The following is an 18,163-nucleotide window of genomic DNA, read 5'->3' as shown; positions in this document are numbered from 1 at the left end:
ATTAAATTCACTGGTGTTAGAAATGGGTGGAGTGGAAGGAAGAACTCTAAGCTACTAGGCTGGAATTGGTTATCATGACATTGTGTGTGTGTATGTACAAACTCTGTCCACAACGTGGGCCTGTCAATGTACCAATGAGAACCTCTTCGTCTTGATTTCTACATATTAATTTCCATTAAAATGAAACATAGCTCCTTTGAGAAATGACTGATTCTAGGTAGAGAGGGAAATGTACAAGAAAAATCTTGAAGGTATTCTTCCAGATATCAACAAAGGGTCCCAAATAGATGAAGAAACATAAATAACATAGGAGTCAGTTTGAAGGAGCTCCCAATGGCCAACTCTGAGCCACTAAACATGACAATAATAAACAGAATTTTGCCCAGAATTCAGGTGGAAAAAAGCAAAATATAATTAGTGATCTTTGGGAGAAAATATGTTATTAAAATTAACACATTGTTACCAAGTGCCATAGTGTCACACTTTATTTGCGGAATCTACATCACATGCTTCCTCCAATAATGAAATCTCCTGGATGCATTCCTGTTAAATGCCTTAAACAATTGGGAATCCTGAAGCTTCTCCTCAGTTTCCTACAGTTGCCATAGATCCCAGTTTTCAGTTTCTTCAGACTAGATCTGCCTTCAAACAGAATCAAAAAGCAGTTGGGGACTGGGGATGTGGCTCAAGCGGTAGCGTGCTCGCCTGGCATGCATGCGGCCCGGGTTCGATCCTCAGCACCACATACAAACAAAGATGTTGTGTCCGCCAAAAAAACTAAAAAATAAATATTAAAAAAAAAAAAAAAGCAATTGGATTGCTTCTCTATTCATGGGTGATTAATTAAATCACAAATCAGAATCTAATTTTTCCTTTCAATTTTGTGTTTTAATTTAGGATTTAGACTTACTGTCAAAGAAATCTACTCGTAATAATTTTACATGGAACATTTTAAATTTTTGAGAATTTATGGGAAATTATTTTTAAATTATTAAAGATAGAGCACATCAATTTTTTTTAAAGAAATTGAGTCCTAAAATGACAAAATTCATTTGTAAAATACTTTGAATGTTCAGTGTGATTTTTAGATGAGTGTAAACAACTTTAACTTTAAATAGTTGTTGAATAGAGTCCCAGTAAATATCTACTTATAGTTTCAAAGAGATACCAGATGAAAACCAGAAGAGAACGGGACATACCAGCTTTGGTTTGCATTCAGAATTGTCCAAACAATCAACCAACCATGGTTTATCGAGTTTTCCTGAGTGTATGGCTTTGTGGAAAATATTGAGAAAGAAATTACATTTCTTACCCTTCTAGTCATTCACAGTCTGACGGGAGAGGTAACAGTTTACGTATTAAGATATAAAAGTAAAAACCTTTAATGTAAATGAAGTCATCTCAGTGTTTAAAAAATGGAAGATTATAAAGTCTAGATATTAATTAAACACCGTGTTGTAGAACCATGTCATAAGAAAACAAAGAACTGAGTGAAAAAAGTGTTTTAATTAGTGTAGTTTTCTTTCTTTTTAAAGTACAATGCAACTGGAACTTTATTTTATAAAAGCAAAAAAAATGCACATACATAGAAACATTACTGGAAGTATATCTATCAATTGTAAAACAATGATTATTTCAGGAAGGTATTATTTATGATCATATTCTTCTTTATGAATTTCTGTATCAAATACTTTTGCAACATTTTCATCATCAGAACACAAATATTTTAGATAGTTAAATACACACTAAGCACCAGAGGAATTGTTAGTTCTGTAAGACTGACTTCATTGGGCTGAAACACTCACGAGTGACTTCCAATTCTAGAAGGCAATTCCCACACAGCACGATGCACAAGGCCTTGCGTAGCACAGGAAATGTTCTGAATAAACACTTCAACAATTAGGCTATTAGTGCCGAACAGTCACTCTGACTACTTTATTAAATCTTTACTTACCCCATTGTGGAGATGAGGAAACTGAGACTGTAAGGAATGTAATTAATTTTATAAGGATCACCAAGCTGCTAAATGGTTGAACCACAATTCAAACCAAAGTGGCTGAACTTAGCCTATACTAAATCATAAGCCACTACTGGTGGAATATAAACTCTCTGTTCACAAGTTACATAAGAGCAGGGACTGTGACCCCAGTGTATTACATAGTATATAGTAAAAACACACACACACAAAAAAAATCCCTTAATTCCATTAGTGAATGGATTTTTCTTTTTCTGTTTTTTTGGTTTACAACCAAAAATCAGATTACATAAATGTGGGGATCAGATTCAGGATTCAGTCAGTAAAAATAATAGCTTGATTCCTATGGACATGATCAATTGAATTGTTAGCACTAAAAATTTGAAATTAAAATAGTGTGAAAGAGTAAGGCAGATGATATTAAAGGTGATTAAAATATTTTTATACTGACATTTAAACTTCTCACTGAAATATCTGTGGAATTTCTTTTCTTTTGGCTAAACTAATACAAATGTATTTCTCAAGTTCTAGAGGCTGGGAATTTCAAGATTCAGGTGCTTGATGCAGTTTCGAGTGAGGGATCTGCTGGCACAGGGATAGTTATGTCTTCCCATGATGGATAGACAGTTACCTCTCTCCCTCTTCTTATCAGGCCACAGTCCTATCAGATTAGAACCTCATATTTATTATCTTATTTAATAATTTTTTTAGCCTTAAAATTTTTTTACTTTTAATTGGTTAATAAAAATTGTACATATTTCTGAGGTACAATATGTTTTGGACTACACGTGGAATATACATTTGGGTATGGTCAGTTAGAGCCATTTAACATAATTTCAAAAGACACTAATCTTCTTTTGTTGTTTTTTATTTTACGTATGTATGTGCATACATACATACCAGGGATTGAACCTAGGAGCACTTAACTACTGAGCCACATCCCCAGCCCATTTATTTTTTATTTAGAGACAGGGTCTTGCTCAGTTGCTTAGGGCATTCCTAAATTGCTGAGGCTGGCTTTGAACTTGTGATCCTCCTGCCTCAGCCTCCAGAGCCACAGGGATTACAGGCATGTACCACTTCACCAGGGTTTTCACAAAATCTACTTTCACAATGCCTATTATCCTAGCTATTCAGGAAGCTGATGCAGGAGGATTGCAAATTCAAGGTCAGCATGGGCAACTTTGAGAGACCCTCTCTCAAAAAAAAAAAAAAAAAAAAGATAGGGGGCTGGGGATGCAGTTCCATCCTCTATATGGTAGTGGTTGGGGAAGACCTACTCAAGAGTGTAGTTGCTAAGAAACCTTCCTCGGCAATTTTTAATAACCTTGTTGGGGCTGGGGTTGTGGCTCAGCGGTAGAGCACTTGCCTAGCCTGTGTGATGTCCTGAGTTCAATCCTCAGCACCACATAAATAAATAAATAAATAAACAAACAAACAAAGGTATTGTGTCCAATTACAACTAAAAAATAAATATTAAAAAAAGAATAACCTTGTTATTGAGTCTGGCCAGTACATTGTACAGTAATGTCTTGAACTCACTCTTCCTACCCAACTTAAAATATGTATCCTTTCACCAACATGGTGATAGCATTCTATGCTTTGCTTCTATAAGTCAAAAGTTTCATTTCATTTTTTAAAGAATTTTATTGGGGCTGGGGCTGTGGCTCAGTGGTAAAGTGCTTGCCTTGAATGTGTGAGGCACTGGGTTCAATCCTCAGCACAACAAAAAAATAAATAAAGATACTGTGTGTTCATCTACAACTAAATAAATATTTTTTAAAAAAGAATTTTATTGTGTATATTTATGGTACACAAGATGTTATAGTATACATATAGATGGCAAAAAGTTCACTATGATGAAGCAAATTAACATCTACCATTTCAATTAGTCTCACATTTGTGTGACAATAGCAGCAAAAATATACTCATCTAGCGTGAATCACAACTATATTAGTTTTATTACTTGCAGTTCTCAAGTGGTACATTTCAACTCTCCAGACTCATCATCCAATGTACTTGCTACTTTGTATCCTCTGACTTACATCTCCCCTTACCCTCCCAAGGAAACCAAACCACTGTCCTTTGTCTCAGTATATCAAATTTTATTTTTAGATTTAAAATATAAGTGAGATCATGTAATATTTTTCTTTTTGGCCTATTTCACTTAGCATAAGGTCCTCTCATCTTATTCATATTGTAACAAATGCCAAGAGAGTGTGTGCTCCTACAGCACAGATTTTTTTATCCATTCATCCACCAACGGACACATTGGGGCGTGTGTGTGTGTGTGTGTATTATTGTGAATAATTATATTATTGTGAATAATGCTGCAGTGAACATGGAAGTGTGAATATCTTTATGAGGTGATGGTTTAAAATTTCCTTTGGCTACCTGCCCAGAAGAGGAGTTGCTAGGTCATAGAGCAGGTTTGCTTAAAATTTCTTTGGAAAACATAATACTACTTTCCATAATGGCTGTAACAATCAACAATCTCACCAACAGTATGAAAGTGTTATCCTTTTCCCACAACCTGGCCAATATTTTATCTTTTGACTTTTTATAACACGCATCCAAATGAGGTGGTATCTCAGTCTGGTTTTGATTTACACTTCACGATGTCTATAATGTTGAGCACCTTGTCATATACCTGTAGTTTTATGTCTTTAGAAAAATGCCTATTCAAGTCTTTTACCCACACCCATTTTTTGTTAGGTGGTTTTTTGACTATTGAGTTATATGAGTTCTTTATAAATTTTGGGTATTAACCCCTTATCAGATATACAGTTGGCAGATATTTTCCCCCAAGCCATAGGCTGCTGTTTCATTTTGTTGATTGTATTCTTTCTGGGAAAAAGCTTTTTAGTTTGATATAGGCTCACTTATTTTTGCCTTTATTTGCTTTTGTTGGTGTGATATATAAAAAATATGGACAAAGACCATGTCTAGGAGCTCCCCCCATGTTCTTTTCTAGGAATTTAATATTTTTGGTCTTATATTTAAGTTTTTATCCATTTTGACTTGTTTTTTATGTATGAGGTCAAACAAGATTCCTGCTTTGTTCTTTGGCGTGTGGAAATCTAGCTTCCCCGCACCAGTTATTGAAAAAACTGTCTCGCTGTCCTTTGCCTTTATCAGAAATTAGTTGACTACATATTTTTTAAATCAATTACAGGGTTTTCTATTCTGTCCCACTGGTCTACGCGTTTGTTTTTATGAAAGTATCATATCATGTTGATTACTGTAACTTTGTAATATAATTTTAAATCAGAAAATGTAATGTCTTCAACTTAGTTTTTCTTTCTCAGAATTGTTTTGCTTATTCTGGGTCTTTTATGGTTCCAGCAAACTTTAGGATTGTTTTTCTATTTCTGTAAAAAATGCCAGTGGTATTTTGATATATATTATGTTGAAACTATATATTGTTTTGGGTAGCATGGATATTTTAACAATATTAATTCTTCTGATTCATGAGCATAGGTATCTCTCCACTTATGTCTTCTTCAATTTCTTTTATCCATGTTTATAGTTTTAGATGTAGAGATCTTTCACCTCCTTAATTAATTCAGTCCTAGGTATTTAAATTATTATATTATATTAAATAGGATTTCTTTCTTGTGGCTTCATTTTGTTATCATTATTTGTTTATAAAATGTTTCTGGTGTTTGTATGTTAATTTTGTATTTTGTATCTTTACTGAATTTATTAGTTATAATATGGTTTTTGTAAAATATTTGGCAGTTTTTAAATATGGTAGTGTCATTTGAAGTTGAGATAATTTTGCATCTTACTCTCAGATCTGGATGATCTTTCCTTTTTTTTTTTTCCTAATTGTTGTTGCTGGTACTTACAGTACTTTGCTGAATAGAAGAGGTGAGAGTAGGCATCCTTGCCTCATACTGAATCTTAGTGGGAAAGTGTTTTCCCTATTGATTATAATGCTAGCTGTGGGTTTTCATGAAGAGTCTTTTTATTTTGAAAAACTTTCTATACCTAAGCTCCTGAGTTTTGATTACGAAAAAATATTAGACTTTGTTGACTGCTTCTCCTGTATCAACAGAGATGACCATTTTTGTGTGAATATATATGGGCAATTCTGGGGATTCAATCCAGGGACACTATCACTGAGCTACTACCCCTGCCCTTTTTATTTTTGAGACAGGGTCTCTAGGGTGTTGAGGCTCTCCTTAAGCTTACAATCTCCTGCCTTAACCTCCTGAGTTGTGAGTTAGCATATGCCAAAGCGCCTGATGAACCTATGGTTTTTAATCTGTCATTCTAATGTGAGGTAACACACTGATTGATTTGTACACCATCCTTTTATGTCAGGGAATAGCCCACTTAGTCATGATGAATAATCTTTTGGATGCATTGCTGGATTCAGTATGGAAATATTTTATTGAGGATTTTTGCATTAATGCTTATCAGAGAAATTGGCTTTTAGTTTCCTTTTATTGTGATGTCTTTGTCTGGCTTAGGTGTCAAGGTGATGTTGACCTTGTAATGTGTTTGAAAGTTCTCCCTTTAGTTTTATTTCTTGGTAAGAGTTTAAAAATATTTCAAAATATATTAAATATATTTCAAAGAATATATCTTTGAACATCTAGACAAATTCAGCTAAAAAGTCTTTCTGTTTCTGGGCTTTGTTGTTGGGATGTTTTCCTTTTTCGATCTCTTCATTTGCTATCGGTCTATTCAGCTTTTCTGTTTCTTCCTGATTCAATCTTGGTAGGTTTTTTCCTAGGAAGTTATCCATTTCCTTTAGGTTAGTTTGTTGACATATAATTGTTCAATAATGATCCCCTGTGATCCTATTTATATTTTGTGTCTGTTGTAATTTCTTCATTTGTATTTTTATTTTGAGTCCTTTTTTATTTTTTAAAGTAGCTAAGGGTTTGTCAATTTTTAGTTTTTAAGAAATCAAATAGAGATCCAAGATGGCAAGCTAGGTCACTCTGGGACCTGGGATTCAAGTAGTGGGAATATTGTTTCTCTGTGAGTGATTAGAGGACACCTAACAGCTGTTCTGTGCAGGATTCATAGCCTCAGCGCAGGTCTCCAGGCTTCAAAGTCCATGCAAGTCCTCTGGGTGCCCAAGTAGGACCACCAGCATTAGCACTTGCACAGGACACCTGGCTGCCCACCCATGCAGGAATCTTGATGGCTGGTTCCTGTGCAGAAAACCCTGCTGCAGGCCACATGTAGGAACTCCGGCCATCACTCCTGTGTGGACCCCCATCTACCAATGTGGGGCTCCTCCAGTTGCCTCCATCTTGGGGCACTGCAACCACTTCCACAGTCTTCTACATGTGGTAGCCTGCACTTGGGAAACTACACTGGGACCGGTGACAGCTGCCAGTCACAATACTTCACACCAGAGCTGCATCTCTGAACAAGCGGCTCAATGACACTGCCCGACCCCACCCGAACCGGCACCACATCACTGAAAGCAGCCACCTCCATCTTGGGACACCTTCGTCGCCATCTTCAGTTGGGGCAACTCCCAGATTAGAACACTGGCTGTGGCTTAGAAGCAATATCAAGGTACCAAAAGTCCCCAATTCTCCCCCTCTCCCCGGGAGGCAGCGGATGATATACACAAGTTAAACAGATCAGTTGCAAGCTATGAAATAGAAGATGCCATCAGAAGCCTACCAACAAAGAAAAGCCCAGGACCAGATGGATACATAGCTGAGTTCTACAAGATCTTTAAAGAAGAACTAATACCAATACTCCTCAAATTATTTCATGAAATAGAAAAAGAGGGAATACTTCCAAACTCATTCCGTAAGGCTAATATCACCCTGATTCCAAAACCAGACAAAGACACATCAAAGAAAGAAAACTTCAGACCAATATCTCTAACAAACATAGATGCAAAAAACTTCTCAATAAAATTCCAGCAAATCGAATTCAAAAACACATAAAAAAGTAGTGTACCACAATCAAGTGGGGTTCAACCCAGGGATACAAGGTTGGTTCAACATAAGGAAATCAATAAATGTAATTCATCACATCAATAGAATTAAGAATTATATGATCATCTCAATAGATACAGAAAAAGCATTTGACAAAATACAGTACCTTCAGGTTCAAAACACTAGAAAAAATAGGGATAACAGGAACGTATCTCAACATTGCAAAAGCTTTCTATGCTAAACCCCAGGCCAACTTCATTCTAAACGGAGAAAAATTGAAAACATTCCTTCTAAAAACTGAAACAAGACAGGGATGCCCTCTTTCACCACTTCTATTTCACATAGTTCTTGAAACTCTAGCCAGAACAATTAAAGAAAAGAAATTAAAGGGATACAGATAGGAAAAGAAGAACTCAAATTAGCACTATTTGCTGATGAAATGATTCTATACCTAGAAGATCCAAAAAATTCCACCAGAAAACTTCTACAACTAATAAATTTGGCTAAGTAGCAGGATATAAAATCAACACCCATAAATCAAAGGCATTTCTGTATATCAGTGACAAATCCTCTGAAAGAGAAACTAGGAAGTACCACATTTACAATAGCCTCAAAAAACAAAACAAAACAAAACAAAAAACCTTGGGAATCGACAAAAAAGGTGATAGACCTCTACAAATAAAATTATAGAACACTAAAGAAATAAATTAAAGAAGACCTTAGAAGATGGAAAGATCTCCCTTGTTCTTGATAGGCAGAATTAATATTGTCAAAATGACCATACTACCAAAAGCACTATACAGATTTAATCCAATTCCAATCAAAATCCAAATGGCATTCCTCATAGAAATAGAAAAATGCAGTCATGAAATTCATCTGGAAAAATAAGAGACCCAGGATAGCTAAAGCGATCCTTAGAAAGAAGAATTAAGCAGGAGGCATCACAATACAAGACCTTAAACTATCCTACAAAGCAATAGTAACAAAACAGCATGGTATTGGTGCCAAAATAGACTTGTAGACCAGTGGTATAGAATAGAAGACCCAGAGACAAATCCACATGAATACAATTATCTCATTCTAGACAAAGGCACCAAAAACATATTGGAAAAAGGATAGCCTTTTCAAGAAATTGTGATAGGAAAACTGGAAATCCATAGGTAACAAAATGAAATTAAGCCCTGGTCTCTCACCATGCACAAAACTCAAAGTGGATGAAGGACCTAGGAATGAAACCAGAGACCCTGCATCTAATGAAAGCAAACGTAGGCCCAAATCTTCATCATTTCAGATTAGGCCCTGACTTCCTTAATAAGACTCCCATATCACAAGAAATAAAATCAAGAATAAATAGATGGGATGGATTCAAACTAAAAAGCTTCTTCTCTGCAAAAGAAATAATCAGTGAGGTGAATAGAGAGCTATGGAATAGGAGCAAATTTTTACCCAATATACATCAGATAGAGCGCTAATCTCTGGGATATATAAAGAACTCAAAAATCTTAACACCAAAAAACAAACATATAACCCAAACAATAAATGGGCCAATGAAGTGAACAGTCCCTCAGATGATATATCATCAATCAACAAATATATGAGAAAATTGTTCAATATCTCTAGCAATTAGAGAAATGCAAATCAAAACTAAGATTTCATCTCACTCCAGTCAGAATGGCAGCTATTAAGAATACAAACAAAAGTTAGTGTTCATGAGGATGTGGAGAGAAAGGCACACTCATACATTGCTGGTGGGGCTGCAAATTGGTGAAACCAATATGGAAAGCAGTATGGAGATTCCTTGGAAAACTTGGAATGGAACCACCAATTGATCCAGCTATCCCACTCCTTGGTCTATACCCAAAGGACTTATAAACAGCATACTATAATATTGCAGCCACATCAATGTTATAGCAGCACAATTCACAATAGCTAAATTGTGGAACCAACCTAGATGCCCTTCAGTAGATGAATGGATAAACTGTGGTATATATATATACACAATAGAATATTACTGAGCATTAAAAGAGAATAAAATCATGGGATTTTCAGGTAAATGGATGAAGTTAGAGAACATTATGCTAAGTGAAGTAAGACAATCCCAAAAAAACAAATGCCAAATGTTTTCTCTTATATGAGAATGCTGATCCATAATCGAGATGGGGGGAGGGAGCATTGGAAGAAAGAGGAGGGAGGGGAAACGAGGCTGAAGGAGGGTGTAGAAGATGGTGAAATGAGATGGACATCATTACCCCAAGTACACGTATGAAGACACAAATGGTGTGACTCTTACTTTTTGTACAACATGAGAAATTGTGCTCTATATATGTACTATAAATTGAAATGCATTCTGCTGTCATGTATAATAAATTAGAATAAATTAAAAAAAGAAATCAAATGACAATTTTATTAACTTTCTATGTTTTTCATTTTCTAATAATTTCTTCTTCTACTAGGAAGGAAAGAAATAATAATAGTTCCATTTCTAGTTCCTTCAGGCATGATGTTAGATTGTTTACTTGGGATTTTTCTTATTTTGTAATGTAGGTGTAAATTTCCCTCTAAGAATAACTTGTGCTGTATCCCTATAAACTTTGGTATGTTGTATTTCAATTTCTGTTTGTCTTAAGGCATTTTTTTTAGTTTGTCTTTTGATTTCTTCTCTGACTCATTCATTGTTCAGGAACATATTGTAAAATTAGATTTCATCTGTGAAATCTTGTTTATATCATTGTGGTCTGAAAGATACTAGACTTTAGTTTTAATTTTATTAAGATTTGTTTTGTAGCCTAACATATGGTCTATCCAGGAGAATATTCTATGTGCACTGGAGGAAATTTTATATTCTGCTGAATATAAAGTTCTATATATGTCTGCTCTATCCATTTGATTAAAACTACAATTCTAGTAATTTATTTTGTCTGATTTAATTACATATTGTCAAAAGAGGGGTGTTAAAAGTTCTCTACTATTACTGTTTTACTACGTATTTCTCCCTTCATGTTCATTAACATTTGCTTTCTGCTGGGGATAGTGGCGCATGCCTGTAATTCCAATGACTTGGGAGGCTGAGGCAGGAGGATCGTGAGTTCAGAGCCAGCCTCAGCAACTTAGCAAGACCCTAAACAACTTAGTGAGACTTTGTCTCTAAATTAAAAAATAAATAAATAGATAAAACAGGCTAGGGATGTGGCTCAGTGGTTAAGCATCCTGGGCTTAATCCCTGGTACCAAAACTACAACAACAAAAACAACAACTACAACAACAACAAAACCTCGGTAACAACAACAGCAGAAAAATGGCTTTTTGTAAGTCCTCCAATATTGGGACAGCTTTTGACTTTATGATTATTTTATCAAAAACAAATATAGCCACCCTGGATTTCTTTTGGTTGCCATTTGCATGGAATATCTTCTATCTTCTATCCCTTCATTTTCAGCCTGTGTATCTTTAAAGCCTAAGTGGGTCTTTTATAAGGATTTTGTTTTTTATTCATTTAAACAATCTGTTGATTGTAGTATTTATTCACATTCAACACTAGTAGAGATAGGTAAGAACTTAATACTGTCATTTTAACATTTATTCTGTGGTAGTTTTATACTCCCTTTGTTCCTTTCTTCCTCTTGGTGTCTACCTCTGTGATATGGTAATTTTCTGTACTTAGTTTTGTGGTTACCATAAGGCTTATATAAAAGCTCTAACAGTTATAATCTACTATTTTAAGTTGATCATTTCTGTTGCATTCAAAAACCATAGGCTTTTTTGATGTCACAATTTACATCTTTTTATATTGTGTATTCTTATCAGTTCATTGTAGCTTTAACTATTTTCACTATTTTGTCTTTTATCCTCAGAGTAGAGATTTGTGTGGTTTACACAATGTCATAATAGTAGTGGAGTATTCTGGATTTGACAATGTATTTATTTGCCTCTACCAGTGGGTTTATACTTTCATATGTATTTAGGATAGTAATTATTGTCCTTTTGTTTCCACTTGAACAATTTCCTCAAGCATTTCCAGTAAGGCAGGTATAGTGGTAATAAATTCCCTCAGCTTTGCTTACCTGAGAAAGACTACTCTTTTATTCCTGAAGAATAACTTTTGCATGGTATAGTGTTCTTGGCGGACAGATTTTTCTTTAGGCACTTTGATTGCATCATCATGTATTCTCATGACATGTAAGGTTTCTGCTGAGAAATCCACTACAGTCTAATGGTAGTTCTCTTGTATGTGACTTGATGCTTTTCTCTTGTTGCTTTAAAAAGTCTCTTTCTTCAACTTTTGACAGGTTATAATGTACCTTATAGAGGACCTCATGGGGCTGAGTATACTCAGAGACTTTTGAGTTTCAATCTGGATGTTCTTATCTATTTTTTCGGAAAACAAAAATTCCCCCAATTGTCTCCCTCTTAAACTGCTATACTGTAGATACCTGTTTGTTTACTGGTGTCTCATATGCTGTCTTTATTTATTTTCCTTCCTTTTTTCTTCTGATGGAATAATTTCAGAAGACCTGCTTGGTTTTGCCTGAAGCTCCCAATTGTACTTGTTACTTCACTGATTGGAATCTTCATTTTCTTTTTTAATAGTTAATCTCTGTTGAATTTCTCATTCAGATCATAAATTTTCATGAATTCATTGAATTGTCTATTTGTATTCTCTTGTATTGTTTTCTTAAAGTTATTATTTGAATTGAATCCCTTCTTAATTTGTAAATTTCCAATTCTTTGAAATGTTACTGAAGTATTTTGTTCCTTTGGCATTTGACATTTTCATATTTCTTATGTTCCCTTGTTAATGTCTGTGTATCTAGTGGTGCAGTCATGTATTCCAACTTTGGAGTGGCTAGAGAGAATTCACCCATAGATAGGTCTAAGGGTGCCAGTTGGGCAAGGTATGGTAACTCTGGTTTTGTGTGGTTGTGGTGGTGTGGTTTCCAAGCAGCTTCTTCAATTGTGATCAATGCTAGCAATGACTATAAATGCGTCAGTGGTCTAGACAGTGACAGTGGCTGTGCAGGTTATCAGGGTAAGGGCTTTAGGGATGGATGTTCTTTTCCCTATCTTCCCCACAATGGGGAATCTTAACTGAGGGAATTTCTTTGGGTGCTGGGTGTGACCACCATACAGGTGCTTAGAGCAGCAGTGGAGTCAGGTTTCTGGGTTTAGCACATTATGAAAATACTGTAACATCAGTGACTTTGAGTCTTGGGTCCCTGAATAAGCCTGAAGCTGTTTCTCTGAGGTATCCTCCAGTAGCTCAGGCACAAGGGACTGCAAGATAGCCTTGATTCTTACCTACGTGGGAGGGGCACAGCACTGGTATAGCTCCAAGGAAGAAAGGATGATCTAGGGGCTTAGGGAATAGCTGTAGTTTAGAACCAGAAACCAACAGAGCACATGGCATCTTGTGCTTTGAGGGATAAGATACCATGTAGTTATGACTCTGAGCCCTCAGATGGTGGGACACAGCAGTAGGACAGGCTCTGTAAGCCAAGGTAGAACAGTAGCAAGGACCCAGAATTGGCAAGATGCTGTGTTAATTTGGGCCTGGGGTTACAGAGCTGTAATGTACCCACTCCTGAGGGAGGTGGGGTGCCTTAGGAAGCTCAGAATGCAGGGGAATATTCTACCTCTAGATAGGTGAGAAAACTAATAGCTCCACTCAGTCAGTGCAATTTATTCCGTGGCATGTTGAGCACCAAGAAGCACAGCTACATGGGTCACTGGACTGTCTGCATAATTAGGGATGGGGGTGCCACATCAGCTGTGATACTGGTAGGTACTAGTGCTCTGCTCTGATGATTCTAGAGGCCTGGAACCCCTGGGCACTGCTTCACAGGAAGGGGAGGGGTTACTTCCAGTGTGTAAGTAGCCCGAGTCCCCAGGAGCCAGGGTGTCACATCTGCTCTGGAGCCAAGGATATTGGTTTCTCCCCACACCCATACCTTGTAATGCATTTGGTTTGGCTTTGTGACAGGGGCAATGCTGACTTTGTAAAATAAGCTTGAAACTATTTCTTGCTTTTCAATTTTTTGAAATTTTTATTAGTTCTTTGAATGTCTGGTAGAACTCAGCAGTGATGCCATAGGTTCTGGGCTTTTCTTTGATGACATTTCTTTACCAGTTATTGGTCTGCTCAGATTCTGTTTCTTCATGCTTCAGTTGTGGTAGGTTGTACATGTCTATGTATTCACCCATTTCTTCTAGGCTAATTTGTTGGCATATATTTGTTCATCGTTATATGATCCTTTCTATTTCTGTGGTTAACAGTCTCTTCTTTTGTGATTTTGAGTGTGCCCTTTTTTTCCTAACTAAATGTTTGTAGTTTTTTTCTTCTTAGTTTTGTTAGTTTTTGTTGCTGCATCCCATAAATTCTGTATGTTGGAATTCCATTTGTCTGCCTAAAGATATTTAAAAAATTTCCCTTTTAATTTCTTATTTCACTCATTTGTTGTTCAAGAGAATGTTAATTTCTATGAATTTCATAAAACTGTTAACATCTTAACAGCTGTATTTTTTCATTGCTCAAAGTTTACCTTTCACCTGAAATAAAATTCTAATGTATTAGTTATTAAACAACACATATTTTCAAGAAAAGCTTAAGATAGCCAACATGAATTATAGTGAAACTTCATGTATATAACTGTGTATATATACAGGTGTGTGTGTGTGTGTGTGTGTATGGAAACATTTGCTACCCTGTCACTCCCACATGTCACTTATTATTCTTGTTTTTTTTTTCACATAGCAATATACTTGAACATAATTCTTAAAAGTTCATAGATATTTCTTGTTATTTTTAACTTCATTAAATAGACAGTTTCAAATTATTAGCTTTTAAAAACAATTCTGTAATAAATATCTTTGCATATTTATCTCTCTGCGTACCTTCATATTGTCTGCCTAGAATTAAATTTTTTAGAATTAACATTTTAAACAAAGATTTTCAACATGTTCTCCAAAACAAAGTTGTATAGATTAATACTCTGATGTATTTTCTTATTGATCTAGATCAATGTGCTATTTGTTTTTATGAAATGCAATTCTGAGAAAAAAATATAACTTTAAAAACATTAAAGAACATATTAACAATCCAAAGAAATAAGCTGCCATTAATCAAATCTATTTCTTTGTAACCATAGTAGTTAAGGATATTTGCTTTAAAGACAAGATACAGGTGCCAGTCCTAGCTTTGGCATATAAGATCTGTGTGATCATGAGCATGTTATATAATCCTTGTAAGCCTTGATTTATGTTTTTCTTGAGTAAAATGTGAAAATAATAGTACCTATCTAATGGTTATTATGAGGGTTAGTCTACAAAGGTTTATTAAAGAGCTTAAGAACATATAACCTGATAGTTAATCAATAAAAACATGTATTTACTTATATTTTCAAAAAACTACAGAGAACACTAAAGTTCCCAACAATGAACTGTTTTTTTTTTTCTTTGAATCTTTCATTTCCTAATTATAAAATATTCACTGGACACTTCACAGTCATGAAGTGTTGATGGGCAGAAATTAGTATGGAACACAATTCATTCAGTTTTATAAAAGCTTAGAAAATAAAAAAAGTTCTAATTAAAAAAAGAGAATTTTAATAAGGAGATTTGGGCTAATGTTTATCAGATTGTAGTGTTATATACTTCTCTACTTATGATAGAACAGAAGAATTTCTAAACATTTTAATAATGATGGCCGATATCTTAAACACCATTAACATGAAAATAGCTATATAAAAAGCCAAGCACAAAACTTCAAGGTTGCAACTGATTTCAAGCATTCCCTTTTATAGATTCTAAGTACCACAATTTCCTAGAAGTATGATCACCTAAAATCTCCTCTCTACATAGGAAATTGTAACGTGTTTGAGACATTAAAAAACAAAACAGAAACTGCAAAATATATCTATAATTTTAAGGTCAAATTTATTAGGTGATTAAGAGATGTATACATGGGCGATAAATACTGCACAGCTGACTTTATTCACAGTCAAGTAGAGATACAGTCAGTGCCAATCTATTTTGTGGATACTCTTGTTCTTTTGTTCCAAGAAAAGTTTGCACCGTAAGACTTGGACGTGGGTTTCGGAACTTTCCTCTCTTCAATGTTATAGCTCCATCCTAGTGGGGGAATAAACAAAAACATAAACTCAACAGAAACAGAATTTAAGAGGATAACTGAAGAACACAGCAAGCAGTGGCTATTATAATTTAATGTTCATTTACCAAGTGTAAATGTCAACACAACAGAAATATAAATACTTAGTAATTTGTTCCTTTATAATCCTCTGTGCCAAGACGGTCCAAACATTATCTGAATATGACTTATCAGATCTCAAAGGTATAATTTATGATTTAATTTCTCCTTACTCAAGTACTGATGGTTATGTGTTATTTAAAATTTAGTTTTCTCTATGAAGCTTAACATGTGACTTCGTTAATAACTGCAACGAAGAACACCGAACAATAAAATTCATCTCACTGTTCTTCTAAACTTGGTGTCTGTATGTGAATTTAGAACTCATCTGAGATGATGGAAAAACTTTGTGTGTGTGCGCTGTGTGCACAGGGCATACACATTCAGTTCCATCACCAGTTTTTTCCAACATGTGTTTCAGGGGCTATCTGTATCAGAATAGTGTGGAAGTACTTGAAAACTACAAATGGTTAGGCCTGACTACAGGCCCATTGGATTAGAGTCTCTGGTTGGGAACCAGAGAGCTGTCCTTTAACTCTCAATTCCAGAAGCTTTTATGCATGGAAAATTGAGAACCACTGGTCAAAACTATCTCCTAATTTCCTACAGTTTACAGTTTCTCTATACATTCTTTTCAAGGTTTATAATTTTGAAAACCGGTTTTATTTATGTCTACATATTCTTCATGTCCTGTCCTTCAGTCTAAGAAAAGGGGAGAAGACTGAGCAACCCCTTTAACTTTTACTTTTCATCATAAGATCCATCTTCTATTCCTGTAATTTATCATTCTTCTATCTGAGGACTTTCTTCACACAACTCACCTTGAAACATCTGATTCACGTAAGTCATGTATAAAATGTTCAAACTGAATATCATATAGTTCAAATAAGTGTCTCTTGATCTTATTATGTTCCAAGGAACTCTAGTGCCTCTTCGTGAGTACAGTACTTGCTGCCACAAAGCTTAAGTTTCAATAATGCCTTAGCCGAAGTTTAATTTTGTCACAAAGTAAAATCTTTGAAACTTAAGTCATTGAAATATACTACTTTGTGTCCAAAAAAGGAAAATAATAACATTTAACACAATACTTCAAATTGATCCTTTAAACTACCCTATTCCTAATGCTAGAACTCCATCTTCAAAGAAAAGTTCATTAGCTATATAGAAATGGGAAACATGAAGGCAAATTAAACATCAAAATTTGAGAGAGAAAATACTGATTCAATAATTTGCTCCATATAACCTTACTTTCAGAGCAGAAAAAATTGTTTTGAGTACTCCCTACTCAAACTCACTCCTATAAAGTAAGTATATTTATAAGTAGTTATTTCCCTTTCAAACAATTTACTAAAGAACATGAAATAGTTCCTACTTCATAAGGCCGTCATGAGGATTAAGCAAATGTATGTAAAGTGCTTAGAAAGCATTGGCACTTAATCATTTATTGAGTTCTATGAGAAAGGTACTTTTTCTAAAACCTATAAATAAATTAATACTATTCCCTTTGTATAGCTGAGTAAAACAAGGGTCAGACAGGTTAACTAATACAAGGTCATTCAGCCAGGAAGGGGTACAATTAGGATTTGAACATTTGATTCTAGAGCCCATGCCTCAACTATATTGCTGTGTTATCACTTGTGATTTATCATAAGCACTCAATAAAGGTTAAGCTATTATCCTAATTAATAACTTTTGTATAAAGGGTGGACGTGAACACATTTCCATCACATTGGAGTTCATTAAATTTTAATTTGCAATGTTGTGAGAAGTTTGCTATAATTTAAACTAGTTATTTACTACAGACCGGGGCTTCGGTTTTCAAATAAACTCAGCATAACTTCATAAATTTCTTAAGTACATCCCACAATAATCAGCAAATGTTAATAATTACAAAAAATACTCAACTCAATACAGCAGGTATAACCAATAATACTTACTGAACATTTGCTATTCACTTAATTACTGATTGCCTAATTTGTGTCAAGGACAATTTTCAGACACAGAATGCAAGACAATAAACAAAACAAAAATTTCCCAAACTTCTTTAGGTAGAAAAGAGAAATTAACAAG

At 34.9% G+C, this 18,163-nt stretch overlaps 1 protein-coding gene across 1 annotated transcript in view; it reads right to left on the bottom strand.

Annotated features, from left to right (window-relative positions):
• Positions 1–15,797: 15,797 nt before the first annotated feature.
• Positions 15,798–18,163, bottom strand: part of Ndufs4 (NADH:ubiquinone oxidoreductase subunit S4) — a 107,443-nt gene continuing 105,077 nt past the window's right edge. The window contains exon 5 of the mRNA XM_046456346.2: positions 15,798–16,017. Within this exon, the coding sequence (XP_046312302.1) occupies positions 15,914–16,017 (104 nt within the window). The 3' untranslated portion in view covers positions 15,798–15,913. The remainder of the gene's footprint in view (positions 16,018–18,163) is intronic.

The sequence above is a fragment of the Marmota monax genome, unplaced genomic scaffold (assembly GCF_021218885.2).
Source record: "Marmota monax isolate L192 unplaced genomic scaffold, Marmota_monax_Labrador192_F-V1.1 WCK01_AAM20220418_F8-fsc00037, whole genome shotgun sequence".
In the NCBI taxonomy this organism is placed as follows: Eukaryota; Metazoa; Chordata; class Mammalia; order Rodentia; family Sciuridae; genus Marmota; species Marmota monax.
The sequence above is the reverse complement of the archived record's forward strand: the minus strand, read 5'-3'. Positions and strand labels throughout refer to the sequence as shown.